The 26,977-nt window shown below is 53.5% G+C and overlaps 2 protein-coding genes across 5 annotated transcripts; one reads left to right on the forward strand and one right to left on the reverse strand.

The window, feature by feature from the left end:
* Positions 1-3,853: 3,853 nt before the first annotated feature.
* LOC122379920 (ufm1-specific protease 2-like) lies at positions 3,854-9,614 on the reverse strand. Of its 2 annotated transcripts, none has more exons than XM_043362573.1 (2): positions 9,547-9,614; positions 3,854-6,461 (listed from the first exon to the last, which is right to left on the reverse strand). In XM_043362573.1, the coding sequence occupies exon 2, from the start codon at positions 6,382-6,384 to the stop codon at positions 4,672-4,674; it is 1,713 nt and encodes a 570-aa protein (XP_043218508.1). In that variant the 5' UTR covers positions 6,385-6,461; positions 9,547-9,614; the 3' UTR covers positions 3,854-4,671. The 2 variants fall into 2 exon arrangements, with proteins under 2 accessions (XP_043218508.1, XP_043218507.1); XM_043362572.1 differs by having other exon boundaries at positions 9,442-9,584.
* Positions 9,615-9,826: 212 nt separating this feature from the next.
* LOC122379921 (cingulin-like) lies at positions 9,827-25,283 on the forward strand. Of its 3 annotated transcripts, none has more exons than XM_043362574.1 (18): positions 9,827-10,126; positions 10,569-10,668; positions 10,796-11,147; positions 13,256-13,400; positions 13,766-13,977; positions 14,227-14,337; positions 14,633-14,731; positions 15,060-15,186; positions 15,430-15,524; positions 15,950-16,107; positions 16,422-16,599; positions 17,003-17,112; positions 18,232-18,340; positions 18,638-18,882; positions 19,234-19,588; positions 19,917-20,087; positions 20,483-20,695; positions 24,665-25,283. In XM_043362574.1, the coding sequence occupies exons 2-18, from the start codon at positions 10,589-10,591 to the stop codon at positions 24,809-24,811; spliced, it is 2,907 nt and encodes a 968-aa protein (XP_043218509.1). In that variant the 5' UTR covers positions 9,827-10,126; positions 10,569-10,588; the 3' UTR covers positions 24,812-25,283. The 3 variants fall into 3 exon arrangements, with proteins under 3 accessions (XP_043218509.1, XP_043218510.1, XP_043218512.1); XM_043362575.1 differs by having other exon boundaries at positions 9,836-9,865; XM_043362577.1 differs by lacking the exon at positions 9,827-10,126 and adding an exon at positions 10,133-10,281.
* Positions 25,284-26,977: the final 1,694 nt, after the last annotated feature.

Genomic DNA, 26,977 nt, shown 5'->3' on the forward strand with positions numbered 1-26,977 from the left:
TATACGTGATTCTACTTTGTCTATCAAATGGCTATCTCGGTTTTTTTGAAAATGTTGGATTTTGGCCCAATTTTTTTTCTTCAAAAAACTGACTTTTTTGGGAAAATAATTATAAAATCCAAAATTTTGAGTGTATCGAAAAACCGGAATGTATGTCAGAGAAGTGGTCTATGTGCACCTACATACCAATTTTTAGAAGAATCGGTTAAAAAATGTGGGAGTTATTCAAAATTGTATGACGTCACGACACACAAAAATTTTGAAAAATGATTTTTTGGAAGTTCTAGACCTCGTACGGAAACAAAAATAGCACCATCCAATTCGCCGTGAAAAACTGCATCAGATAGACACCTTTTTAGGCCTTAACAACCAACTTCAAGATTTGACCTCACTTGACCTGACCTTGACCTGACCTCGACCTGAAATTCATCCAGAGGTGGTCCATATCACTTATTGAGTGTGCCGATTGAATTCTATGAGTAAAATGACCCATAAAACATGTGTCGCACATGCCGTTTTCTATATTTTGTTTTTGGTAACCTGACCTGACCTGACCTTACCTTGACCTTGACTTTTGAATGACATTGTATGCAACGAATATTGTCTTGGTAGTCTAAGAACACGTTTTGGGCAATCAGTCTCAGTCCATTCTTCGGCAACTACGGTGTAAGGCCGATACTGTAGAAACTTGCATTTTGTACCCTTGACCTGACCTTGACCTGACCTCTGACCTACTTAAGCAAAAAATTTTGGGCTCTTAAGATCCGCCTTGTTGAGAGCTTTCGATTGCCGTTTTCCCCGTCTTTCTACGACCATCGGTTCGGAAGTTAGCAGGGCGCGTATGGCTGAATAGCCCAGCGGGGCGCGGGTTAAGGTCCCAGGTCCAGGGCTGCGTAGTCGAAGCCGGAGTCGGCCGGAGTCGACAGTGCTGACCGGAGTCGGAGTGTAGGTATGCTAGGTGTATGCTATCCTGATCGTTTGTTGGTCGTCCTGTAGCGATGGCGACGGGGCGTCGTGGTGGCGCGACTCTAAACGCCAATCACTGGTGTCCGTCTTCGCACTCTGATTGTCGTCGGGAGCGCGGCACGCTCGGCGGCGGCTCCACCGGCTGCGGTAGGTCGGGTCGCGCCAGGTAGATCAGAGAGAACTGATCTAATCGGGTAGAGCGCGCCGATTAGATCAGTTCGAAACGAAACGGCATGGTAATTGTGATAAAGCGGTAAGTTAGGGAAAATGTCATAAAGTGGGGTATGTAGGTACTTATTTTATTACGGTGGTGCGAAGTGCCGTCGCTTTGGACACGTCCTTTTCGCTTTTCGTTGTTAACTAGGTTTCCGGTAAGCATAAGGACAGGTTGAGGTCAACATTGAACAAGCTATATATCGCTGGTAAAAGGAAAAACTAACATGCTCGTTTGCGTCATACCTGCCTATTAGTCAGGTAGTCATTCCGTAGTTTTTTTTTCATGAATAGGGCTGTAAATACCAGCTTACCTTGTAGGTATAAAATGCAGGACATAATTCCCGTAGTTTTCATTTCAATCAAATGAGATTGGGCCAGTGTCATTATCCGATCATCAAAGGACAGGTACGACAATAAATGAGCATCCGTGGTCATTTCATACATTCAATTGAACATGCAGACTAAATGGCATTGTTGTTTTAACGTCATTTTTGTTATTGACAGATACGGAGCCTAAACAGGCTTCGTTTCTGCCATCTTTATCAGACCAACTGTATGTACATCTGGACGCCGGGAAGGAGTTCTGCGACATTCGCTGGGTCAAACACGACATATGTAGAAAGCCTTTTTCACGCGCCTCCAGATTTCCGGCATGGCCGAAGGAAGCACACCAAGCTCATCAAAGCCACTCAGTTATCAAACAGGGCAAGTGAACCACTCGCTTCCCGCATCAACCACTGAGCCTGGTCGTGAGGCTACCGCGTCGTGGATAAATGGTCCCGGTCCGCGGATAAATGTTCCCGGTCCGCGGTTAAATGGTATCACAGGGCCGGGGAGAAATGGTACCGAGATGTGGATAAACGGTACCGGATCGTTAGACCGGCTGAAATTGAGCAGTACCGGGCCATGGATAAACGGTACCGGGTCTTCGATAAAAGGTACCGGGCTGGTGATAAACGGTACCGGGTCTTTGATAAACGCTACCGGGTCTTTGATGAACGGTACCGGGTCTTTGATAAATGGTACAAAGCCATGGATAAACGATACCGGGCTTTGGATAAACGATACTGAGCCATCGATAAACAGTACCGGGTTGTTGCTAAACGGTACCAAGCCGTTGATAAACGCTACCGGGCCGTGGAAAATGACGGAAGTGAACGGTACGTGGCCGAAGACGGTGCCACCGGTGCTCGTGGCGCCCGTGCTGCTGCTCGCGCTGGCCACGCTGGTCTCGCTGGTGCCCGTGGCGGCGTTCACGGGGCGGCGGCGGCTGCGCGGCCGGTGCATGTTCCAGCTGCTGGCCAACCTGGCCGTGTGCGAGCACCTGACGCTGGCGCTGACGCTGCCGGTGGTGGCGCTGCGCCACCAGGTGCCGCGGCTGCCGGTGGCCGGCTGCAGCGCGCTGCTGGCCGCCCGCAGCGGCCTCCTGCTGGCAGAGTCCACCGCGCTGCTCTGCATCACCGCCGAACGCCACCTGGCCGTCATCCACGGGCTGCGCTACTTCAGCCTGCTGACGGAACCGCGCCGCCGCCTGCTGCTGGCCGCCCCGTGGCTGGCGGCCGCCGCCGGCGCAGCCGTCTCCGCCGCCGGCACCAGCAGCCACGTGAGCCGGATGGCCAGCCGGCCGGCCTGTCTGTACCTGCGTGCCGTGCCGGCCTGGCTGCGACTCGCCGAGGCGCTCTTCACCATCGCCATCTACCAGGTGATCGTGGCACTGCACGTCATCATCCGGCGCGTGGCCGTGCGGCACTCGCGTCAGATCGCCAGGCAGCGGCTCTCGGTCGGCCTCTCGGCGGAGGGACCCGAGCGGATGACCTCCTACTGGGGCGTCTTCAAGGCGATCGGCCTCAACATCGCCGTCACCGTGCCGCTCTGCGTCCTCTTCACGCTGGAGAGCGTGGGCCTGCACGTGCCGCGCCGCCTGATCGAGACGTTCGGCGGCCTCTCCCTGCTGCGCAGTATGCTGAACGGATGGATATTTGGACTGTGGAATGAGGAGCTGCGCAGAGAATATGGCTGGCACTGCCGCTCAGTCGAGCCCTCCACGGCCGATCAGCGAGACGAGGAGATGGCAGAGCGGGGCAGAGTGGCATGCAAGTCCGCGACCCGTGGTGAGCTCCCTTTGTCTCCATTGTGTGCCCGCTCTCTGGAGCGCCGAAATAAAAGCGCAAGGGCGCAGAGCAGAGCGCCCCATAAAGTGAGAATAAGGTCGATGTCCTTACCAGGAAATCTGACGTGAATGAATTGTTTACTATGTATCGTTGGTGTATGGTAGATACCATATCGATGTCGAATGGAACTGAATTTGAGTGAATACAAAAGACGAACGTGGTGGGAGGTTCTTGGCCCAGCTGAGATGAAAAATGGGCTACTGCCCCGGCGGCTCGTATCTCATTAGAATCCCTCGCTGCTTGACACATTCACACAAACTATTGAACGGAGCGTGCGCAATGTGGTGATCGCATAGTTGGGAGAGTGCAGTATAAGCTTGATGCGTTAGTGGCTGTAGGTACCGTCGCTGTGTGTCGCATTCGGGAGAGGGGTAGATAACAGGTGGCACCGCTTACAGGTCGAGTCTCTCCTTCTCCTTAATTGATAATACAATACAAACCATGCGTCAGCTAGAATCAGTATTAAACCAAGGGCTACATCGGCACTTAGCAAAGAACAATAGAATGATATCGCCTTATATGTATTTACTTGGAAAATATCCATCTCATTAAAATTGCAAATTCCAACACCCGTCAGCCTAACACCACCGTCAAACATCACTGCAGTCGCATTAGCAGAAAGGACTATAACAATAAATATGTCGCCTATTCCGATCAAAGCCCATCCCACACGAGCACAGCGCTGGCTGACGACACACGGTATCAGCGCGTGCGGCGTTATCCGCTGTCCGGGAGCCGACAGACGAGGTCGACAGACACAGCCGCCGCCAGGTGCCGCCCCACCGCTGTCAGAGACCCGGGCTGGTCTGGGGTCCGGTATGCCCCCCACCGCCCACCGCACGGTGGTCGCGGACGAAACCGCCAACCGGTCAGTATTCACCCACCGAGAAGTCAGCTAACGCCCACCGAGGGGCTAGTATATACCAATCAAGCAATCGGTACACAGTGTGCAATCCCACCCAGCAGTCAGTACACGCTCACCCAAAGGCCAGTATACAGACACCAACAGACCAATATACAGTCACCGAGAGACCAGCATACAGTCGTCGACAGGTCAGTATACTGTTTACACTCACCTAGTGGTTATCCAACGGCCAACGTGATAGCGTCGTTATTGTCCCGCGCCGGTCGCATTTATTGGGATTCGCTCTGCACATTCCAGTCGGACGCCATATTGACGACTGGCGTATAGCCAATATCTGGGGAGGTCTAGCCTCTGTGGAATGTGGTTCGTATCGTATCACGTTTTTCATAGCCTTCCTGTCCATCCCGGCACTCCCGCTGTCGGTACTCAGGAGACGGGTATCTCACATACCGACTACACACAGCGCGGCCGGACCGGCATGCAGAGGTTGTAGTAGGCGGTCTGGTCCCAGAACTGGCCGTCCTTCCAGCCGCACCAGCCCTTGTTCTGGATGGTGGTCAGATTCTCCGCGCCCGTGTAGTGCGGGTCCAGCACCAGGAACGACGCCTCGCCGCTGGCCTCGTCGAAGGCGACGCCGAGCAGCGTGTGCGCCAGCACGCCGCCGCCGATCATCACCGGCGTGCCCTCGTCGTTGAAGTGCCGCAGCAGCGCCCGCGCCTTGGAGCCCAGGTCGGCGCCGCTGCTCACGTGTAGGATGCGCGACTCCACGCCGTACAGGTGCTGCAGGCAGTAGCTGACCTCCGTGGAGCCGATCCACTGGCGAGAGCCGACAAACGACGCCGGCTTGTCGCCGATGTCGACCAGGCACTGCTGGATCTCTCTGTGCGTCGGCGGCGCGCGGCCGGTGTAGCCCTGCCGCTGGAACCACGAGGCCAGGGTCTGCAGCGAGCGGTAGGCGCAGCCCCAGCCGCTGTCGTCCATCCGGTCCTGCATGTAGTGGTGGTAGACGTACGTGCCGCGCACCAGCGCCGTCTGTCCGGCCGTCTGACGCGGCGCCGACAGACCCACGTGCACGTTGGTCAGGAACGGCGACTGGTCATCGAACCGGTGCCGGTTGGCACGTCGGAACAGCGGCCGGTCGGCGGCCAGGAGCAGAGCCGCGTGCACGTTCCGTCGGTAGGACTCGAGCTTCTCGTCGTCGGAGGCAGCGCTGTAGACGAGTGTCACGTAGTGTCCGCACTCCTCGGGGTTGAAGTGCAGCGGCTCGGCCGGCACCACCCGCTCCTTTTCCCGGTATACGTCCGTGATGACCGTGCGCAGCTGCGCCAGCTGCCGCAGCGCCGCCTCAGAGAGGGCAGCGGCCGCCTGCGCGAGCGGAGCGGCTGCCGCCACCAGCGCCACGCAGCTGATAGGCAGCGTGAGGTCCACCAGCTGCTGTCGGCCGCGACAGTACTCGATCACCGGAGCACCGCCGGCCGGCCGGCTCTCAACCAGACCAGTCCGCTGCAGCATCAGTTTGAACAGCGCCTGAGCGCGCCCCGCAGAGCGCCGGCCCGCCAGCTCTGCGCAGCTGCCCTCGGGCGCAGACTCGTCGTCCTGCGCGCGCAGCAGTCGATTCGCCTCCGGCTGGACGAAGCAGGCCACCGGCGAGTCGAGCGTGCGCTTCAGCCGGTCAAAGGCCTCTGCCAGCGGCTCGCAGCCAGGCTTGCAGCGTAGCGACAGCGCTCCCTCCAGGCGCAGCAGCACGGTCTGTGCGCGCAGCTGCTCGGCGCCGAACGTCTCGAACTCGGTGCGCTCCAGCTCGCCGTCGCCGTACAGGAAGACGGCGGCGGTGGGCTCGGGCTCTCCCTCGCCCTCGCCGCCGCTGACGGAGAGGACGACCGCGCGCTGCGCGCCCGCCGGCAGCAGGCTGATGACAGTCGACAGCAGCGCCAGCTCCTCCAGACGGCCGTCACTGTCTCCGGCCACGCCGAGCGGGGCCAGGCCGCCGGGCAGCGCGTCCAGCAGCTCGCTGCCCACGCCCGGCGTGCCGCCCTCCACGTGGTCGAGCAGGCAGCCGAGCACGTGAGCCCGGTCGTCGTGCACGAGGCCGACCAGAGTACCGACGTACGGCCGAGGTCCGGCCAACAGCCGCGACAGCAGCGGCGCGTACACTGACACCTTCATGGCGCCGGTCACTGCGAGGACAGCGGCGGAGCAGGGGACGAACTGCGGGTCGGCTGACGAGGCACTGGCAGACAAACCTGAAATAAAGCATAGTTTGTTTAACAACTGAATGGAAAATATAACAGAGGATGTTTAAACTGAAAAGTTGGAAGAGGAGCTTATTTCATTAATAAACAATTTGACACCAACTGTAGTCTGTGCCTTTGTATATTTTCCTTAAAATTGGTCTTTATTAGTTATCAAAAGTGTTGAAGCACTATCACTCATCAGAATCAATAAGATTAAAAGTGCATTAATTTAAAAGAAGCACCACATTGTGATCTAGGGAACACAGTTATAAGGCTGGGGGGATCCAGAGCGTCGTAAGCCTCGTCGCAGCTGCGACGTGTCGCAAGTTGTGTAGTAAGTCGTTTTTGGAGGGATCAATTGATGAGTAGCGTTACTTAAGAAGTAAAGTCTATCGCAAAGTGCCTGATTTACGACACAACTTACGAATTTGAAATAGCAGTCGTAAGTTGTGTCGCAAGTTGATATGGCCTTGAGGGAGAGGTCACAGGTCACAGGTCATTGGGGTCATGGTCACGAAATTTGCATGGTACGTGGAAAATTGTTGAAACTTGAGATCCTGAAAATTTCGGTGCAATCCGTTGCCGCTAACGCGAGTTATAAAGCAAGAACCAACGGTTCGTCTATGAGGCCTCAATCCGCGCCAGCGAGAGTGTTGAACATGGTGCATAATATGTTATATTCACATTTATTGGGGTATTCATGGATATGAAGTAGCCTAACACCATTCCAGCAACTACTGGCGAATCCAGAAAGGCGGTCTTGGACGTTGCGAGGGGCATCCCCCAAAAGATTCTCCAAATTCTAAAAACGATGTGTCCCAGATGACCCCCATGACCTCGAATTGATCTCTGTGATGACCCCAAGTTGACCTCTGTGACCTGACATGTTCCAGATGACCTCCAATTGAGCTTTGTGATGACCCCAAGTTGACCTCTGTAACCTGATGTGTCCCAGATGACCTCCGTGACCTCCAATAGAGCTCTGTGATGACCCCAAGTTGACCACTGTGACCTGACGTGTCCCTTGATGACCCCCATGACCTCCAATAGAGCTCTGTGATGACCCCAAGTTGACCTCTGTTACCTGAAGTGTCCCAGATGACCTCCGTGACCTCCAATTGAGCTCTGTGATGACTCCAAGCTGACCTCTGTGACCTGATGTGTCCCAGATGACCTCCAATTGAGCTCTGTGATGACCCCAAGTTGACCTCTGTAGCCTGACGTGTCACATATGACCTGCGTGATCTCCAATAGAGCTCTGTGGTGACCCCAAGTTGACCTCTGTGACCTGACGTGTCCCAGATGACCTCCAATTGAGCTCTGTGATGACCCCAAGTTGACCTCTGTAACCTGACGTGTCCCAGATGACCTCCGTGACCTCCAATTGAGCTCTGTGATGAACTCAAATTGACCTCTGTGACCTGACGTGTCCCATATGACCTCTGTAACCTCTAAGTGACCCCTCTGATGACTCCAAGCTGACCTATCTGACCTGATGTGCCCCAGATAACCGCCATGACCTTCAATTGAGCTCTGTGATGACCCCAAGTTGACCTCTGTGACTTGACGTGTCCCAGATGACCTCCGTGACCTCCAATTGAGCTCTTTGATGACCTCAAGCTGACCTCTGTGACCTGGCGTGTCCCAGATGACCCCCAATTGAGCTCTGTGATGACCCCGAGTTGACCTCTGTAACCTGACGTGCCCCCAAGTTGCCTTCTGTGACCTGACGTGTCTCAGATTACTTCCGTGGTCTCCAATTGAGCTCTGTGATGACCCCAAGTTGACCTCCGTGACCTGAAGTGTCCCAGATGACCTCTGTAACTTCCAATTGTGACCTCAATCTCCAACTCTACTAACTCTCTGTGACCTCATACTCTCTTAACTCATTTCTTCTAAAGCATCGCTTCTAGATGCCCTATAGCGCCACGAATCTCTTGTGATCGATCCCAAAATTCATGGCAACTCACGTGAGCGTTAGCAACCACAAGTCACCCAGTTGAGACAAAGCTTCAGAATCAGAGAACATGCTTGAACTGGCTGTCTCATAAGCTCGCAAACCAGAAGGACGAATGTTCCTTTATGCTTGATAGAGTTTTCGACCTTACTGACGCTTACTACGGGATCAGCTGATCGTGTAGCCTTTTAAATTATCGAGTAAAGCGGGTATTTAAACCTTGTCGCAGCTACTTCTGTCGTATCCTCCGACAAACCCCTCTTTCCTCAACATCCCTCCTTTTTCGCTACGACACAACTTGTGACGGAACATGTGTCGTAACTTGCGACGTGTCGTAGATGGACTTGCGACGCCCTGGATCCCCCCGGCCTAAGTGTTGCAATGCTCTCATTTCATATCATCTATTCCTTTCCAACTAGCAACAAAATAATAGATGGTCAGAGCTTGATGAGTGATGACGGATCACCTGCTCAATTTACCAGTGTATTTTTCACCAATTGCACTTAGAATTTAAGCCTAACCTTCTGTTACACCACATCAAACTAAAAAAAAAGATCACTATAATGACTGATGACCATAGTCCTTGCAGCTCATACAATTTCACCCATTGAGGCATCATTGATTTTCATGACAGCTATCAAATACAGAGAAAATATATGGAAAATTGACTTCATTGTTACTCACATGACAAAAATGTCTTAATTGTGCCAACCCAGAAAATCGTAAACCATCTTATCTGCCCCACAACACACACTGACATGAATAAACTACCTAATCCAAATCAGGCCTTGCCAAATCAGGTCGCCAAGCCTTTCACTCCGCATCACCAGACACCAAGAACGAGGGACTAGGGAGTTGGTGCCATGATACCTGTCCATTTTAGCTTCAGGCGAAGGACATCAACTTATTCTTCATATGATTAAGCTGATATCTTTTTTCAGAATAATTCCAGAGGGTCAGATTCGGACAACAGATGTCAAATATTGCTTTGTAATTACGTGGATGTCTAGGGCCCCTTTCAACGGCTAGTACCTTGATTCCTTGAAAATGGTAGAGGTCAGCGAGGTCAGTATCCTTTACCGGTGATTGATTAAGTTGAAATTGAAATAACCTTACACTGAAGCAGAAAATACTCACAAAATACTCGGCCAAAAGTCCTATACCGCCGTGCCAAATGCGTGGCTTGTTTATGGAGACTGCGGCATAGGAATGAAGAATCTGCGCCGTTTCTGTCACATTACCCAAGAGTATTTGTAATGTATTATTATGAATGATTTGTGTTGTTATTTTGTTGAGATATCATTGATAGTGTGCCCAAATATAAAAGAAATAGAACAAAATAAAAACGCTTCTTTTTGTCAAATTCTGGTCAAAACCTGGTCTGGTGACGGCAAAATTCCAAAGGACTGCGAAAGCTTTTTGTTTACGTTTTGGTTTTGGTTGGGCCCGGAGCGCGGTCCGTTTGAAAGTTGCAGTTCAAGTTGAAACCAAAGTTGAAACAATGAAATAATATCTGCATTCTTCCGGCGCTTATTCCATGATAGTTATAATTCTGTATGTAAAATATACCTCAAGCATGCCGACCTGTACGGTCATAAAGTAATGTGACTAGACGTTTATACTTGTGCTGTGCATACTGAAGCAAAGCAGTATTGGTATATCATACAAGTGTTTGGTGTCGCTTATCTAAGAACAACTGAACCGGAACGAAAAATAGGTACTAAACACGGAACGGAACACATTGACGTCAACCTGTCCGTCTCGTCTTTATCTGTGATTTATTGTGTTCTTATTCTATGAAAACTGCGAGATAAAGCTTGCAATAGTAATGTCAATAGGTACATGGAAAATAGATATCTGATAAGTGATAAGGTAGGTATCAGTATGGACTATCGCACTACAACGGAGGTGCTCGTTTCACACAGAACATCGCTTCGTTGAAGTTGGGATGTTTGTTGTATATTGCGGCCCAGGCTATACAATTATATACGCATGTAATCTACGTAACCTATATGTTCATGGGCCTACCTACATATAGAAGTTCCAAACTAAGATTATTATTCTTACGCTCGAAAAAAATCCCGGCCCTGAGGCAGCAGGTATGTTACAACATGAAATCTCATCATTACTCTCGGGGTTACCTATGTTGTTTCTTCCAGCTCTGATCAATTGAGCAATCATGTCTGCAAGAGTCGGTTGGCTCGTCCAGGAGCTAGAAGAGGAGAATTCAGCGCTTCAGCTTGAACTGAAATCCACTCAGTGAGTATTGGTTTAGATCACAATCTATGAGACATTTTCAGGTTTATTATACAAGTAACGACTAACAAATTTGCCGGCAGCTACGTTAACGCCTGATGTCCGCTGATGGTGCCCGGCCCTGTCCCAGGGATGAGCGTGACCAGCTGCAGCAGGAGGTGGAGGAGCAGCGCCGCCTCCTCCAGAGCTGCGTGGAGGAGGTGTTCTCGCTGAAGGAGGAGCTGTCGCAGCTGATGGGCTCGCTGGGCCCGCCGGCGGCCGCCGAGCGGCAGCAGCAGCTCTGCCAGCGGCTGGCGCGCCACGTCTCCGAGATCGAGCGCGAGGTGGCCGAGAAGGGCGCGCGCGCCGACGAGTGGCGCGCCGAGCGCGAGCGGCGCGCGTCGGCGCTGGCCGATCTGCAGCAGCAGCTGGAGCTGCAGCGCCAGGAGGGCTGCCGGCTCAGCGCCGAGCTGCAGCTCGCGCACAGCGCCGCCGAGAAACAGGCCAGTGGAGCGCACACAGGTGGAGAGACTCCGCTGACGTTTTGTCGTCGGAGAATATCGGAATAGGAGGGAAATGAAATGACCCGGTGCTTACAATTATAACTGAGCAGTCAGGGGCGGATCCAGGAAAACTCCAAGGGGAGGGTCATGAATCGAAGTGGTGCCCCTACCTATACCCAAAATTAAAAACTCAACGGATTTCGTCCACTTCATTTTGGTGGTGCCCCCATTTTCAGTTTTTTTCTTTTTATTTCTTATTTTTAGTCAGTATCTTAACTCTTAGCCACAACCACATTTACCAATTGTAAGCAAGTATATATGAATGTGCTATGTGCATAGATGCTATGTGTATATATGTTGTGGACGCTGAGTAGTGAGTACTTACCAGGAACGTTATCAGGTAAGCAAATCGTTGTCAGTCCGACGAACTTGACCCTGGCGTCTAAAGGGTCTGTCCTTGACACTTCAGGCTTGTCAGGGGCACCAAAGTCCTTCCAGGGACACCACAAACCTTTCAGGGGCACCTACGGCCTTGTAGGGGCGCCACAGGCCCGCCAGGGGCACCACAGGCCTGCCAGGAAGTAGGGGCACCAAAGGTCTAGCAAGTATACACGACAGGCCTGTCAGGGGCACAACGGACCTGTTGGGCCCATGAGCACCCCTAGGGGCAGGGGCACCACAGTCCTTCCAGGGGCACCGCAGGCCTGTGAGGGGCACCAGCGGCCTAGCAGGGGCACCAGTCAACACAGGCCTGCCAGGGGCACCACAGACCTGCAAGGGGCACCAGAGGTCTGCCAGGAGCACCACCGACCTCGCAGGGGTAACTTGGGCCTGTCAGGGGCCAGGGGCACCACGGGCCTGTCGAGAGGCACTTCAGGCTTTTCAGGGGCACCATAGTCCTCTCCGGGCGCAGGGGTAGCAGGGGCACCAGAGGCCTGCCAGGGGCACTACAGGCCTAGCAAGGGCACCACTGGTCTATCAGGGGCACCACGAGCCTGTCATAGCCAGGCATCTCAGGCTTGTCAAGGCCCAGGGGCACCACAGGTCTGTGAGGGGCACCAGCGACCTAGCAGGGGCACCAGTCAACACAGGTCTGCCAGGGGCGCCACAGACCTGCCAGGGGCACCACAGACCTGCCAGGGGCACCAGAGGTCTGCCAGGGGCACCACCGGCCTCGCAGGGGCACCTTGGGCCTGTCAGGGGCACCACGGGCCTGCCGAGGGGCACTTCAGACTTTTCAGGGGCACCAGTCCTCTCCGGGCGCAGGGGTACCAGCGGCCTAGCAAGGGCACCAGAGGCCTGCCAGGGGCATCACAGGCCTAACAAGGGCACCACGGGCCTGTCAGGGGCACCTCAGGCTTGTCAGGGCCCAGGGACACCACAGTCCTTCCAAGGGCACCGCAAGCCTGTCAGGGGCACCAGAGGCCTGCCAGGGGCACCACAGGCCTAGCAAGAGCACCACTGGCCTGTCAGGGGCACCTCAGGCTTGTCAGGGCCCAGGGGCACCACAGTCCTTCCAGGGGCATTACAAGCCTGTCAGGGGCACCAGAGGCCTAGCAAGGGCACCACCGGCCTGCCATGGACACCACAGGCCTGCCAGGGGCACCACCGCCCTTGCAGGGGCGCCTCAGGCCTGTCAGGGGCACCACGTGCCTACCGGGGACACTTCAGGTTTGTCAGGGGCGTTACAGTCCTGTCAGGGCCCAGGGGCACTAGGCCCGTGGTGTCCCTGCTAGGCCTGTGGTGCCCCTGGCGGTCCTGTGGTGCCCCTGTCAGGACTGTGATACCCCTGATAGGCCGGTGGTGCCCCTGGCAGGTCTTTGGGCCCCCGGGCCTCAAGGGGGGGCCATGACCCATGTGACCCCCCCCCCCTTGGATCCGCCCCTGTGAGCAGTCATCTTAGCATAACTGGGCATGGACAGTGTAGCCTGTTATTAGCATTTGGAAGAGCTTTGCTGATCTCGCCAATTTTACATTATGCGTTTCGGCTTTCGAATTTCAAACAAACGCACGAACTTACGGCGTTTCAGTTGTCGAACTATGGCTAGTTCGCAGAAATGCATTACTTTGAACGTTCACATTTATTCAACAAAGCTGAACATTTTCAGGCCGCGGAAAATCAAAGCAAAATCGCGGAGCTCGAAGAAACTATCGATTGCATCACCAAGCAAAAGGCCACGGTTGAAGAAAACCACGCAAAGGAAGTTGAGGCCCTGAAGAAAAGCATAAAAGATGCTGAGGAATCCGTTCGCAGTATGTCAAATATGAAATGCTCGTTTTATTATTATCCTCGGTATTAGCAATGCAAAGCCGTATCATGGTAGGTAATCCATGGCCGTATGATCTACAGCAATTATCTTTTAGGCATGATAAAATTTTGAGCATAATTGTAGCGATGTTAGCTTTTGAAACATAAATTGTACCGTTGTAAAATAACCTAACGATCTAATTGCGACGTTCATTTACCAACCAGTTGCCGGCTGTCGTGATTGTACACTGTCCCTGTGTCTGTGTGACCGTCAGCGGCGTGCAGCAGCCAGGAGCAGCTGCTGGAATTGTACACTGTACACTGTACACAGCTCGTGATTGTACACTGTCCCTGTCTCTGCGCCCGTCAGCGGCGTGCAGCAGCCAGGAGCAGCTGCTGGCCGCGCGCCGCGAGCAGGACCGGCTGTCCCGGCAGCTGGCCTCGGTACGCACCCGGCTGGCGGAGCGCGACTCGCGGCTGGCGGAGAGCACCCGGCAGCTGGCCGAGCGCACCAGCCAGCTGGCCGACGCCGTCCGCTCCGTGGAGGTCAAGGCCGCTCAGGTGGTCGGCCTCAAATCGGCGGTAAGTCGGGTCAACTGCAGTAACGCTAAAGGGGCTATGGTATTTACTATGAACGCTGAACTGAGATACTATTGCCAGGCAGAGCGTATTCACTTATTGTTTGCGGTTACTTGTGCTTGGCTGTCATTTAGCCGATATACTAAGTCAGGTATGTGGGAAACTCAAAACGTGCCCCGGAGTTTGGTATTTAGATGCCTTTGAGAGGATACTGAATGGATATTCCTATTTAAGTACTTGGACTGATTTCAGTTGCACGATAGCAAGTCACGGACTACACAGCTGCAAAAGGAACTGACAGAAAAATCCAAACAAGTGGAAACGCAGGCGGCGTCCATAGCCCGAAAGGACGAGGTTATCAAGGTACATACATACAATTGGTATGCATGCGTTGCTGATATGTAATGTGCATTTGAACGTACCGTATGGTCAACTCCGAATAATCATTTGCCGTTGCAGACAGCCAAATTTCTGCGAAACATGCCGCTATTAATATATCCATTATCCAATTTCTAGCTATTACCGCTAAAAAGACGGCATAAAGATAATCCGACAAGACATTGACCATGTGACGTATAAATCCCTGTGATGACCCAACCCCGATAGTTGTGTATTTCCCGCCCGTGTAATGCGACTCGCCCCCGGATATCGTCTCCAGCGCCAGAAAGTGAAGCTGGAGAGCGTGGCCAGGGACCTGAACAAGCTGAAGTCGGTGTTCTCCGACACCGACCTGCCCGGCATCTGCGAGTGTAACGAGGTAACCGAGCCAGCTCTCCCATCCAGGGTCAATGTAGGACGTAGGTATAGCGATACTTGACATGCCATCAGATGAACTTTGTTTGTCGCACTATCGAGCTGAACTGAAATAAGACAAATCATTATGAGATGGTAGCGCCGTTTAACAACAAGTAGTAGCGATCTTATACCGTGCTTACCTTTCAAACAACGCTCATGGTGTCACCGTGATATATTCTACTCGTCTGCTTTTTCGACCGGTAAATTAAGTCGGTACATGTATCCAGCGGGGTATCCCTGGCTCCCCTCTAGGCATCCCATCGCTAACCCGCTCTGTGCCACTCGTGCAGGCTGCCATTGGCGGCAGTCTGCGGGACCTGCGTGCCCTGAGGGGCGGCCGGCCGCTACCAGCATGTCCGGCCAAACAGCTGCGCTCCACCATCGCCCAGCTGAAGAAACAACTGGAAACGGCGCAAGGTGGGCACTCAGGGTCAGCGGGCGTGTGTTGGTGTGTTGAACGCTGTCATACGTTTAGTGTATTGTGTACACACAGAAGTATCATGGTCAATCCTCAACTCTGGTATGGGAGCTCATGGCAGTCGATTGTAGTCCTGTGGGCATAACACCATCTCTTTCCCATCCCCTTCTGACCCGTCCGCATTTCGCTCCTCCCGTCCCGCCGCCGTTCCCCGCATGCCGTCCTTCCTCGGGCCGTCCCAGCTCGTGTCGCCGAGCTGGAGACGAGTCTGGACGACATCCGCCAGAAGCTGCCGCAGATGTCAGCCGAGGCGGACCGCGCCTACATGGAGCTCCAGGTGCGAGAGTGATAAATTTGGCAGAAATACGAGTTTGTGACGTAGTTTGTTTGAGACGTAGTTTGTTTTTGATGTAGACGTAGTTTGTGAGCTCGGTCGTCAACGCTGCGCCATGCTCTTGGTATCGGAGTCTTAGCATCGATAGCATTTATCACAAGCTGGAGTACGAGACGTGCTGCCGGTGAATGCCCTATTTGTTGGGAATCCTTAGCAGGTATTCTAATTATATGTATTTTCTTTCAGTAGTGATATTGCGAACACAGATATTACATTCAGTACTAATGCGCATTATCCTACTTCCTAACCGTCGAGTGTTGTGTGCAGAAAATGTGCAAGAAACCCCGCAATATGACCATTTTGTATGCGAATGCCGACATGTTACCGTGCGTGCTGACCCCTTCCCTCCCGCCGTTGCCCGCGGTCAGACGAAGCTGCAGGAGCAGCAGGCGGCGACGGCTGCCGCGCAGACGCAGCAGCGCGAGCAGCAGCGGCGCAACCAGCAGCTGGTGCTGAAGCTGGCGGCTGAGACGCGCCGGCTGAAGGACAGCGAGCAGCTGGCGCAGCGGCTACGGCTAGAGAACAGGTCCGCGACGGGCATGGGGAGGGGACGGTAGAGATGGGATGGGATGATGCGGGACGGTACAGTTATAGAGATGGAATAGGGTGGGGTGAAATGATACACATGATTAGAGGCAATGGGAAAGGATCAGGGGGTCCGGGGATGAGACAAGGCGGACGCGCCGGTACGAGATGGACGGGACGCGGGCGTATAGTTGGACGCAACGGAATAAAGTGTTTGGGAGACGGGACGGGACGGCTGGGAGCGAGGCACAGACCCCACTCGCTCGAACTGACTGGTCCCTGGTCTGATCTGGGTCCGTCCGTCCGCGGCGGCAGGTCACTGGTGACGGACCGAGTCCAGTGGGAGCGCACCTCCACCAAGCTGCAGGCGGCGCTGCACGAGACGGTGCAGCTGACGGCGCGGCTGCAGGCGGCCCGCGCTGAGCTCGAGGCCGAGCGCCGCCTCACCGGCCAGATGAGGCAGAGGCTAGACCAGGCGGACGCCCACATGAAGGTATGTCAATTGTCGAACCCCGGGCCGACGGGCTAACGGATGAAATTATGTTGATGGATGTTGGGTAATTGTAGTTGCTTATATTGGTCGCCAATGCCGATTGCATATTTTGAAAGTTTATATTTCACGTCATATTGTGTTTTTGTATGTGGTTAATGTTATGCTCTCGCTTACGTACTTTGCCCATCTTCTTCTGGTTTTGTGTCGCATTACTGTGCGTAATTTCCCCCAGTGACAGGGACGGAAGCAGGATTACCTCCAGGCTGCGGTGGCCCCCCACTCCCCAGTGGCTGGTCGGGCCCCGGTGTTCGGAGCCGGTTTTCCACTGACGGTTCGGATGGTACTGTCCGACGACTGGTGTGTACTGCGCCCCTCTAACGGAGGGTACCTTGCTGTGCCGCAGTCGCAGCTGAAGGCGGTGATGGAGGAGCTGCACCAACTGCGTCGCTCGGCCGACACCCTGCCCGCCCCGCAGGTCGACTGGCCGCGCAAATACGAGGAGCTCCTCGACAGGTCAGTCCGACGCCGGCACACTTCATTACCTACCGAACTCGCTTGGGTTGGTCTTCTTTGTTTTGTAAGGTAACTTTTTGTTCTAGCGAGACCTTTTTTTCAGAGCCAGAAGGATGTTAGGAATTCGGTGGATACATTGGTTTGGGCGAGCACCTGGTGCACAGCCAGGGCTGAGCCCGAGGACGACAAGCCTCGCTAACGGTACTTTGTACTCACCCCACCGTATGTGCGATGGGCCTGCTCCCAAGAATGTACTCCTGTCGGATGAAGGCGCCCGTCCAGCCCGGATCATGGATAAGAGGTGTGGTGTGGAACATTTGTGCGTCGTTCACCGTTCCGTGCTTCTATCCTCAGGATACTGAAATCCTTCTCCTCCACGCCGCAACCCCCCTCCGGGCTGGACAGGCAACTTTATCTCATGCGGGCTGCTCCCTTGGAGCGGCACCGCTGCTCCCGAGGGAGCGCACCCCGTAGCCGGGTGCAGTGAGTACCTTGGGGCTGGTCGGCCTGTCCTTCGGGATGGGCTCAGCCCCGGTGACTTACTAGGGTGCCTGCCCAGACCAATGTCTCCCCCTAATTCCTATCATCCTTCCGGCTCTGAAATGGTCTAATTGGACCGAAAGGGCCTAACAAAAAAAAAAAAACATGTGCGTCGTTGGGATGGAAAAGACGGAACGGTCGCTCGGAGAGGCAGCCCAGCCCACCTATAGGTATATAGGCAGGAGGAATAGCGTACATGACGGCGTGTCCGAGTGACTGCTGACGGGAAAGTCGGGATGATGACACGCCCAGTTGCGTTAGGAACGCAGCAGAATATACATGATTTGACGTGCCGGGGCTGAATGGCTCAGCATTATAGAGGTTGAGCGGTCTGTAGCGCTCGACATAGCGCGGTGCAGAGAAAGGAATCACCGTCCAGCTCCCCCATAATTGCTGCTAAGTGCTAGCAATGCTAGCACTTAGGCATGACGTCCGCAGCTGCTGAGCGGACGTCATACCATTCTGATCTCTATCGGCAAAAGATGACAGCCTTTACTGCAGTGGCGAACACCCATAAACATACTGATAATGATAATTCCACACCATCTGTCAGCGGTTATGACGATCCTCCTTTCTCAGATGCCAAGAGTGGCAGGAGGAATGCCTGGCGCGCCAGAAGGACTGCATCACCATGGAGCAGCGGCTCGGCATGCTGGCCAAACAGGACAAGGCGCCGCAGGAGAAACTGGTGAGATCCCCGGCGTGGTGGAGGAGGCAGTGTGCACGGCCTGAATTCCTTATGCGCTCGTAATAACCATATATATCTTATATACAATATATATACTCTTATATACTCTAATGGTAATAACAGCCAAAGGTCGTCTGATATTATTTTATCAGACTGAGTTAATGATGAATGATGTCTCACGTTGTCGATTCTTAGCCCATCAGCTGTCAGCGGTGTCCTTCGTTTGAGCCATTTAAATGACACTGTCGATTAGTACCGGTTTTACCACCTCACCGTCTCTCCGTCCCGCCCCTCCAGCCGGAGCCGGCGGCGCTGAGCGGCGGTGGCGGCGCGCCGGCGGCAGACGCGGCGCAGCTGGCGCGCCTGGAGCGGCAGCTGCAGACCCTGCTGGCCGCCGTGACCCGAGTGGCCACGGCGCCGCCGGGTCAGCCAGCGCGCGCCCGCTCCGTGCCTGAGATACCGGTGCCGAGCCCGCGGGGCTCCGAGCGGCGCTGGAGCGGTCCGGCCGACACCAGCTCCGGAACGATCGGCACCGCCGACGGGTCAGTGAGGCGATGACTGACCTGTGTCAGTGACGCGGCGACTCACCTGTGTCAGTGACGCGGCGACTGACCTGTGTCAGTGAGGCGGCGACTGACAGTAGCTGATGAATTTTGAGTCAGTGTCATAGTGGCCGACACTGACAAGCGTGTGTCAATTACAGAATTTTGTGATGTGTAAGTCCATAGACTTCTGTACACTTCTGTACTCTGACCTCTTAATGTGATCGTGATGGTTAGTCCCAACACGATTGCAATGACTGTCAGCGAAACCGTATCAGAGTCAAATGCCGAAGTGGACAAGTAAAAGAAAGATAAGTCTAGCCGTCACATACCATGTCACCATGTCCTCAGGTTCTCTCGAGGCGTCGAGCTCCGTCCCCTCACGCCTATCCGAGACACCTCCCAGTCCTCTCTGGACGCGGACGGCTGTTTCCGCTCGTCGTTCGTGGCCGAGGAGCGCGGCGGTCAGGGGGCGCCCCTGTCGGCCGTCCAGACGGCGCTGGGGACGGCTCGTTCGGACGGCACCTCCGGCTCGGTGGTGGTGCCCGAGCTGGCGCCGCTGCTGCAGCGCGTCACGGAGATCATCTCGGAGGTGGAGAGGCAGAGGGACCAGCTGGCCACCCAGGGTCACCTGCTGGAGGAGTACCGCGGTCGGGCCGAGGGACACCGGGTGGTCGAGAGACGCACCGCGGCGGCCACACAGCAGGTGAGAGAGGGGGCGGCACAGGACGGCCGGATCTGGGGTGGGCCAGGCATCTGATCAGGAGAATTCGAGGGTAGAGAGGTCACTGGTGGAGTCATGGCAGGCTGGGCCTAGAATAAGTCATCGGTCAGACCGTAGCAAGCTGGGACTGCGGTGGGCCAGGGGCAGGTCAGCTGGACGGGACGCCATCTCAGTGTGCGTAACTGGACGACCAGGTTAGGGCGTGGTGTCACCACAAACATCCGATGTCTCCCTCTATGTCACATTGAACATCACCCCATCATTTATCAGTCAAACACAGTGATTGATGATATCATCTCCCTGCCCTCAGACGTCCTCGCGGTCGGACCCCGCCCGGGCAGAGGGGACAGAGGAGGAGGAGGAGGAGGAGGAGGAGGAGCCGTGCAGGGACGGTGAGCAGAGCCGCGTCAGCCGTCGGACCGCCGAGGCCGGCGGAGACGACGGCCGGCCGCAGCGGGCCAACGCCGCGCAGGACGCCCAGGTCAGTCAGTGACTCAGCGCATGTAACAGTATGTTTGGTTCTAGATACGACAGAAGACGCCGACAGCAGTATGTAGTACAGGACTCTCTGTCACGATAGGCAGCGTATAGCACGGGGCACCCAGCTAATTAGCACATACAGTGCACGGTTTGTGCGGCGCCTGACATTGCGGCTGTGGTTAAACTCATGACTGCTGTGCTCATTGTTCAGTGTCTCCTCAACCGCCTGCTTCAACCTCGGGTTTCTGTCCCTAAATTTCCCCGTCACACTTACCTGTCTCCATAGCTACTGTTTTCAATGCGGTTGTATACAAGCTAATAGTGTACAATGGTACATATCTCTGCTATCAATTATGTAATTCTGAGCGGTTTTCGGTTTACCCGCTTTATGTACAGACCCAGTCCTCCGGCTCAGCCGGCGCCGGCGGCGGCGGCAGCCTGCCCCTGCCGGCGCCGCCTGGGCAGCCGCTGCCGCCACGCCGGCACCGCTCCAACTCACGGAGGCGCGACAACGAGCGTCAGGAGCGTCTGGCGCACTTCCGCGCCCTGCAGCAGCTGCTCGACAAGATGACGGTGACCTCCGACAGCGGGACGCCCGTCAGCCGCCCGGTGAGTCCTGGTGACCAGACTGTGAGGCCCAGAGACCAGTCCGTGAGTCCGAGTCAGCCCAGTGAGTCCGAGTCCCCGCTCAGTGAGTCCAAGAGTCCGAGTCAGCCGCCCAGTGAGTCTGAGAAATGGCCTAATAAGTGCGAGTCCCCGCCCGCTAAGTCTCAAATACGATTCCCTGCTCGTCGTTTACCTAGGGTGGCGAGTTCGAGCCGACGTCCGGTGAGTCGGGGCAACCAGCCCCTGAGTCCTGCAACTTACACAGTGACTCCCGCGTTTCCAGCAATTGGCGAATTAAAGGGACCCTCCCAGTTCCCACCTTCAAAAAAGTTAATGAATTGGCATGAAAGTGATGTCCCTTGGTTCAGAAAGAGCGAAAACGAATATCTACCAAATTTCACTGAAAAATATTCACTGGTTTTCAAGATATTAGGCTTTTACTTTTGTTTATTTTTTGGGATCTCCCCTGTTACTAGCGACTTTATTTGGAAGCAATAATTTGGCAGCCTTAAAGTGCGGCAGACGTTGCGCGCAAAGCAGCGTATACCACCACGTGTTAACGATGGTTTTAGTCTAAGATTTAAAAATCGTTAGATCTCCGCTGACGTCACAAATTCTAAGGGGGCATTCCAATGCATTAGCCCCTTATAATCCGAAAACTGCAAGTTTGAAATTCCATATCTTCGAATTAAAGCATTTTTCGATGTTGTGAGTGCCCAAACCGGTATTTGCAGGCCATGGCCACCAATTTGGCTATCTCAACTCAAAACTAATGTTAAGGTGGGAGTGTCCCTTTAAGATCCGCCAGCTGCCCCTCTCCTGGCGCCCAGGCTGTTCTCTAAGGTCATACAGTATATATGTTGGATGCTGGCCTGTTTTCAGTGGTCATGGGTTATTAAGCCCAGAGCTGAACTTCAGTGACAACTAGAAAAGTTCATGAAGTCCCCCGAGCTTGGGCTAGCCAGGCTTGGTCAGGCTCAGCGAGGCTGAAGTTTTGAAGGAGATGCTGAGGAAATGAAATTGACAAGGTGTGAATGAATTAGACAATGGAATCAAAACCAGACTGCTAGGATAGAGCGGTGCAAGCTGCTGACTGGTATCTCAGTCTATTGTGTGGTGTTGCTTTCGTGTATGGCGTCGTAGTCTCACGTCGGCGATCTATAAATGCAATAATGCACCTGAAAGGAATTTTAGACATTCGGCACACTGTGCTATGACGTTGCGAGTAGCGGATCATTCATTGGCGCCTAATCCTGTGGTCGATGAGGATGTATTGACGTTGTTAGTGCATGGACGATATTTATTGGATGATGCAAAACTAGTTAGGTATATGAAAAAGCCATTATGACCTTTACAAATTTTTTCCGAATACGGTATTCGATTTGTAACGTTAGGAAATGAGGCGACGTTGCAAACGTCGTTTTTCTTAGTCCAGTTTCAGGGTCTGAGAACTTGAAACAGGGTCTGAGAGAATCCAGGGTGCCTGCTGTTAGAAAACAGTAAATAATACCGTCTGAGGGGGACATTTTCGACTCATCACACGGCTTAGCTAATGTCGTTTGTTCCAGAGAGCGCCGTCAGGGTCTTGGCGCTACGCCGTACCAATCCCGTCCCATGTGGTTGCTGAGGCAACACCGCGCCATTGTTTGGTGGGTCACTCACGAGGGTATTACGATATTCTGCACAGTCAGACTGACTCGATCCGGTGTGAAGTGAGCGTCTGTTTTGTGTCTGACTAATGCACGATTAGGGAGAGTTTCCTGGAATTACCGCTTCGACCACAGGGACCAAATGTGGTCTATTTAATGCGTCTTCACATTCCATTATAATTAGCCTTCCATGAAAAGCATTGCCCCTGCATAATGCGTATTGCGTATGCAGTGCTGTCATGGGTGAAAACTTCGAGTTTAGGCGGTCATAGCCGAAGTTTCCAAACGCGTAAATATTCGAAGTTGCTAGCATGTCCTATGGCGTAATGGGAAAACGTGACATCAGTTTTGCCTGTGATTTATGTTCTCGTAAATGCGTGGCACATCTATTGGATGATTTATGCCCAGGAAACTCAGATTATCGGCGTAAAAATATAGTTGTCGGCCTAGTTTGTCGATTATTTCCTTATCATTGCATCACAGCTGATGCATAGCCAATTTTTGAAGGGGATATTGGCATCGTTTAAATAAAGCAAATCTGTCAGCCGTTATGTATCGTTACTTTTTTATGTAGCCAGTAATTCATCGTCAAAGCCTGATATACCTACTGGTGCAATTATGATACAGCCAGCAAATAATGACCTAGCGTAGGTCGATCGATGTTATGTTTTTATTAACCCGCGCCCTGCTGGGGGTCCTGGATTTCCACGCCCTGCTGGGGGGGGGGGTGTTTGAACACCCCCCCTTCTAACTCGGCTCCTGGGCCACGTAGCGATACGCGGAAGGCGGCGTTCGAAAGAGCGTCAAAAATAATGAGGAAATCACTTAGGTCAATTTTTTGGTCAGGTCAAAGGTCAGGTCACCAGAGGTCATTGAAGGCAAAATTTCGCCGATTTCCAGGTCGAATGTCGACAATTTCCAAGAAGCCAACGCATAACTCGGGAACCAATAGAGCTACAGCGCCGCGGAAAAGCGCATTCGATAGCCCTATTAACGCCCTTTCTGAGTAATTTTCCCAGATTTGACCTAACGTCAACGGTTTTGCCTGCAGGGGGCAAAAACTGCAAAAATAGCCGATTTTTTCGGAAACAGTTTTTCTGCAATAACTTTTGACCCAAGCCTTGTACGAGCTTACTTTTAGCGGCATCGTGTTCCTCTTGTCAAGACGCATCGAATGAACTATGACTTGACCTTGAAAGGTCAACTTCAGAATTTGACCTCAGGTCAAGGTCATGACCTGACCGGAAAGGATCATGTTGCATATCAGTCAATCCGTATCGTCACGCTGAACACATCTAAGGCGTTTTCATCGCTCTAGCATGCCTCTATCAAAAGTTATTTGCGAAAAACTGTTAGATACCATTCGTGACCTAAGATGACCTCAGGGGCATAAACAGGGGTCACAGACACCATTTTCATGTTCAGTGTGTCTAAACCACTTGTAATTCAGTGTTTGGGAGTGTTTATAATGTCTTTCGTCCAAAAGAGGTGCATTTCAATTTTCTCCCATTGACTTATAATGGGGAGGTCGCAAAATTGACCTGACCTTAGGTCATCGATATCAAAATTCTGAGATATACATTTTGTACATGCTATTGCTCTTAGCAATCGCTGAAAGTTTCAAAGCGATCGGTCACTCGGTGTAGCTATGACAGACATTGAAACTTTTTATGAGGTGAGGTCACTTCAAGTGACCTGGTGACCTGACCTTGAATGACCTTGGTCTAAAATTTTAACAACGTGTGTAGAATTGATGTATGATAAGGTGTACCAAAAACGGCGGCGCTCCGCGCCGCCGTTTTTGAGATATTCGCGAAAAACCACAAGGGGGGGTGTTCAAACACCCCCCCCCCTAGCAGGGCGCGGGTTAAGCCAGAGGGCGGTATGTTGAATACCTTCAGGCCGCCGGACCGTATGCTCTTCATAGCTCCATGCTCTTCATAGCTTTGACGCATTGCCCTTTGAAAAATAACAATTATTTATACATAGACGAACGAACGCTACCACGAAGTGACTTTTACGTACATTAAATATCACGTCCAAACAGTTTCGATGACGCCTTTTTCTGTAGCAGATCCTGGACCACTTAGCTCAATGAACGTCATTGTGGTCCTCCATTGTCACTTAATCGGATAAATGATAACATTGGAAGTTAACAAGAGCAACTAGAATTTGGGACGCTTTAGGAAAACTTTTTACAGCCAATGGCCGCTTGTGATACATTATAAATTATCTGCGACGGCGTATCTGGTACGCGAGTGTGTACCCGTGTGCGTACCGTGTACCCCGCCCAGTGACCGGTACGTGTGTGCCGTGTCCCCAGCTGACCGAGCCGGACATCCCGGACCTGAGCGAGCTGCGCGCTCAATGGCGGCACCTGGAGACCATGGTCCGGGACGAGACCGAGTCGGCCCGCACTCGCAGCGACGTGGTGCTGCGGCTCTCCGGCATCTCTGAGCCGAGCCAGTGACGTCAGAGACCAGTGACGTCACAACAGCAGGGACCGCGGCCCGGTGAGCCAAACGACAAATCCGGCTGGTCACAGCTACCGGATCGAATGCATATCGTGACTAAAATTACTGAATTGAATTCCCAGTCGCGGGACTTAACGGCGGTAGCAGCTTGTGCAAGCTATTTGAGAGAGGAGATATGATGATCAGATTGTTCTTTGTTAAAGAAAAATACCCTCGGTGTTTTGCGTCGCGTTGCAAACCACCCGTATCCGCTTAGGTATCCGAATCTGCAAGTAATGAGTCCTGCGGTTTTAACGGACAGGTGAAGTCCCCCGTCTCTGACGGCAATCCAGCAGGTGTATTGTGACTAGTGACGCGATCAGTCTCCTCTGAGCGGCCGCCGGGACAGTCGGTGTCCTATCCGGAAATGGCGAGCTCTGCGCGGCAGCGGGCGCGTGGTCGGTCGGCTGAATAAATTAGCGGCGAGCGGTCGGTGTGTGGCTGACTGATTGGGGACGTAATGAGCCAGATGGGGCCGGCGGCGGGGCTGAGACAAACGGCAGAGGAGCCGGCGGAAAGAGAGAGAGAGAGAGAGAGAGAGAGAGAGAGAGAGAGAGAGAGAGAGAGAGAGAAAGAGAGAGAGAGAGAGAGAGAGAGAGAAAGAGAGAGAGGGAGAGAGATGAGGAGAAAGAGGAGGACTTCGAGAGGGAAAGGAGGAATAGAAAGAAATGACGGAGAGTGGGGAAACTGACCTCGAGAAGGTGAAGGAAAACTGGTGAAACAGGGAGGATGCAGAAGTGAATAACGTTCGTTCTGCGGAAAGCTGAGATAGGGATCGTGAGAGTCTTTCCACAATATCCCAACTTTGGTAAGATAAGTCGAGCAACGTCTGGGCTGCGGCCGCATTTGATTCACCATTCGTCGTGGGAGTGGGATTGTGACGACCGAAGAATGTAAATATCTGCCGCATCGGATGTAAACGTGGTCCGGCTTGAGTCTCTATGATTCCCGTGCCGAGATTAGTGGTGCGTCTTTATCATCGGTCATCCACTGTAGTCGTGTCGTGTCGGTGGGATATTATCATCTGCGCCGCCTCAGCTGAGCGACTGGATCTGAATCAGATACCGTGTGATCGGTCTGTATGTAGGTGTGCCGGTATGTAGCGCTGCAGAAGGTCGCGCGGCTCGCACTGGGACAGCCGGCTAATGACAAATTAAAACCTCAGCACGCGGTGGTGCTAACAATACAGACGAACGCTTCTATGGGCATGCTCATTGCTCGTCGAATAACCCTCAGTCGCGGTGCCCGGAATTGATTAATATTATTTTCCCCGGGCGGTGCGGCGGCGCATCCGCCGTTTGTTCCTCGGCCGCTCGTTAGTCCACAGCGGCCGCTGTTTGCGGCCGCACCCATACAAACGCGACGACAGCTGCGCGCGCGCGGCAATTAATGGAGCGCCGCGGCGTAAACAGCAACCTGTTGTTTACCGGCGCCTTCGGCAGGGGGCTAACACTAAGGGACGGACCTATATACGGTCTTGGAACGGGCCCCTAACCCCGTTGGACCTGTCGGGTGACCCGTTTCGGGCCGAGCAACCACATCGATAATACGATAGGAGAAGCCAACTCGTCCGCGCAGACGAGTTGGAACAGAAAATGGTACCGTCTGCATTTATATGGACCTTAGGCCGGTGACGTCAAGTTTAGGCATAAGTCCAGCGTTGGGCTGAAGTATGGGTCAGGAGCGCCGAGCGCGTGGCTGAGCTCTGGTGAGCCAGCCTTGACGGGAACAACCCTCGCTGGCCACGAAAATGAAGATGTTTTTTCTATCATCCAGTCTGGTGAGTATCAAATTATGATGCAAAGATGATGCAGAGCTAATAATAAGCCATGACGAGCCCAGCGTCTATGGTTATTCGCCGTAGGCATGTACTGACCGACTAAAAATAGCATCAAAACGTCATCCCTTCTGGGATATGTCCTTCCCCTCATCGCGTCATTACACGCTCTTGCACCATCACGCTTCCCCTAGCCGGGGCGGAGTTTCGGGGAAGTCTTCGACCGCTGTTAGTGTTTAGAACGATGTCCCTGATGACCGTATACGTCAGTGTTTGGCTTACGAGCGAGTGACATATCGGTGAAGCGTCACGACTCGCGGCTTACGTCTGGGTGAGCCGGTACCTA

Source organism: Amphibalanus amphitrite, unplaced genomic scaffold (genome assembly GCF_019059575.1).
Source record: "Amphibalanus amphitrite isolate SeventyFive unplaced genomic scaffold, NRLGWU_Aamphi_draft 000087F_arrow, whole genome shotgun sequence".
Classification (NCBI taxonomy): domain Eukaryota; kingdom Metazoa; phylum Arthropoda; class Thecostraca; order Balanomorpha; family Balanidae; genus Amphibalanus; species Amphibalanus amphitrite.

Excerpts from the sequence above, each read along its gene's own strand:
- LOC122379921 (XM_043362574.1), top strand. The coding sequence starts at position 10,589 with ATGTCTGCAAGAGTCGGTTGGCTCGTCCAGGAGCTAGAAGAGGAGAAT. Across the intron at positions 13,401-13,765 it reads TGCTGAGGAATCCGTTCGCA|CGGCGTGCAGCAGCCAGGAG; the intron begins GTATGTCAAATA and ends TGCGCCCGTCAG. Across the intron at positions 14,732-15,059 it reads GCATCTGCGAGTGTAACGAG|GCTGCCATTGGCGGCAGTCT; the intron begins GTAACCGAGCCA and ends CCACTCGTGCAG.
- LOC122379920 (XM_043362573.1), bottom strand. The coding sequence starts at position 6,384 with ATGAAGGTGTCAGTGTACGCGCCGCTGCTGTCGCGGCTGTTGGCCGGA.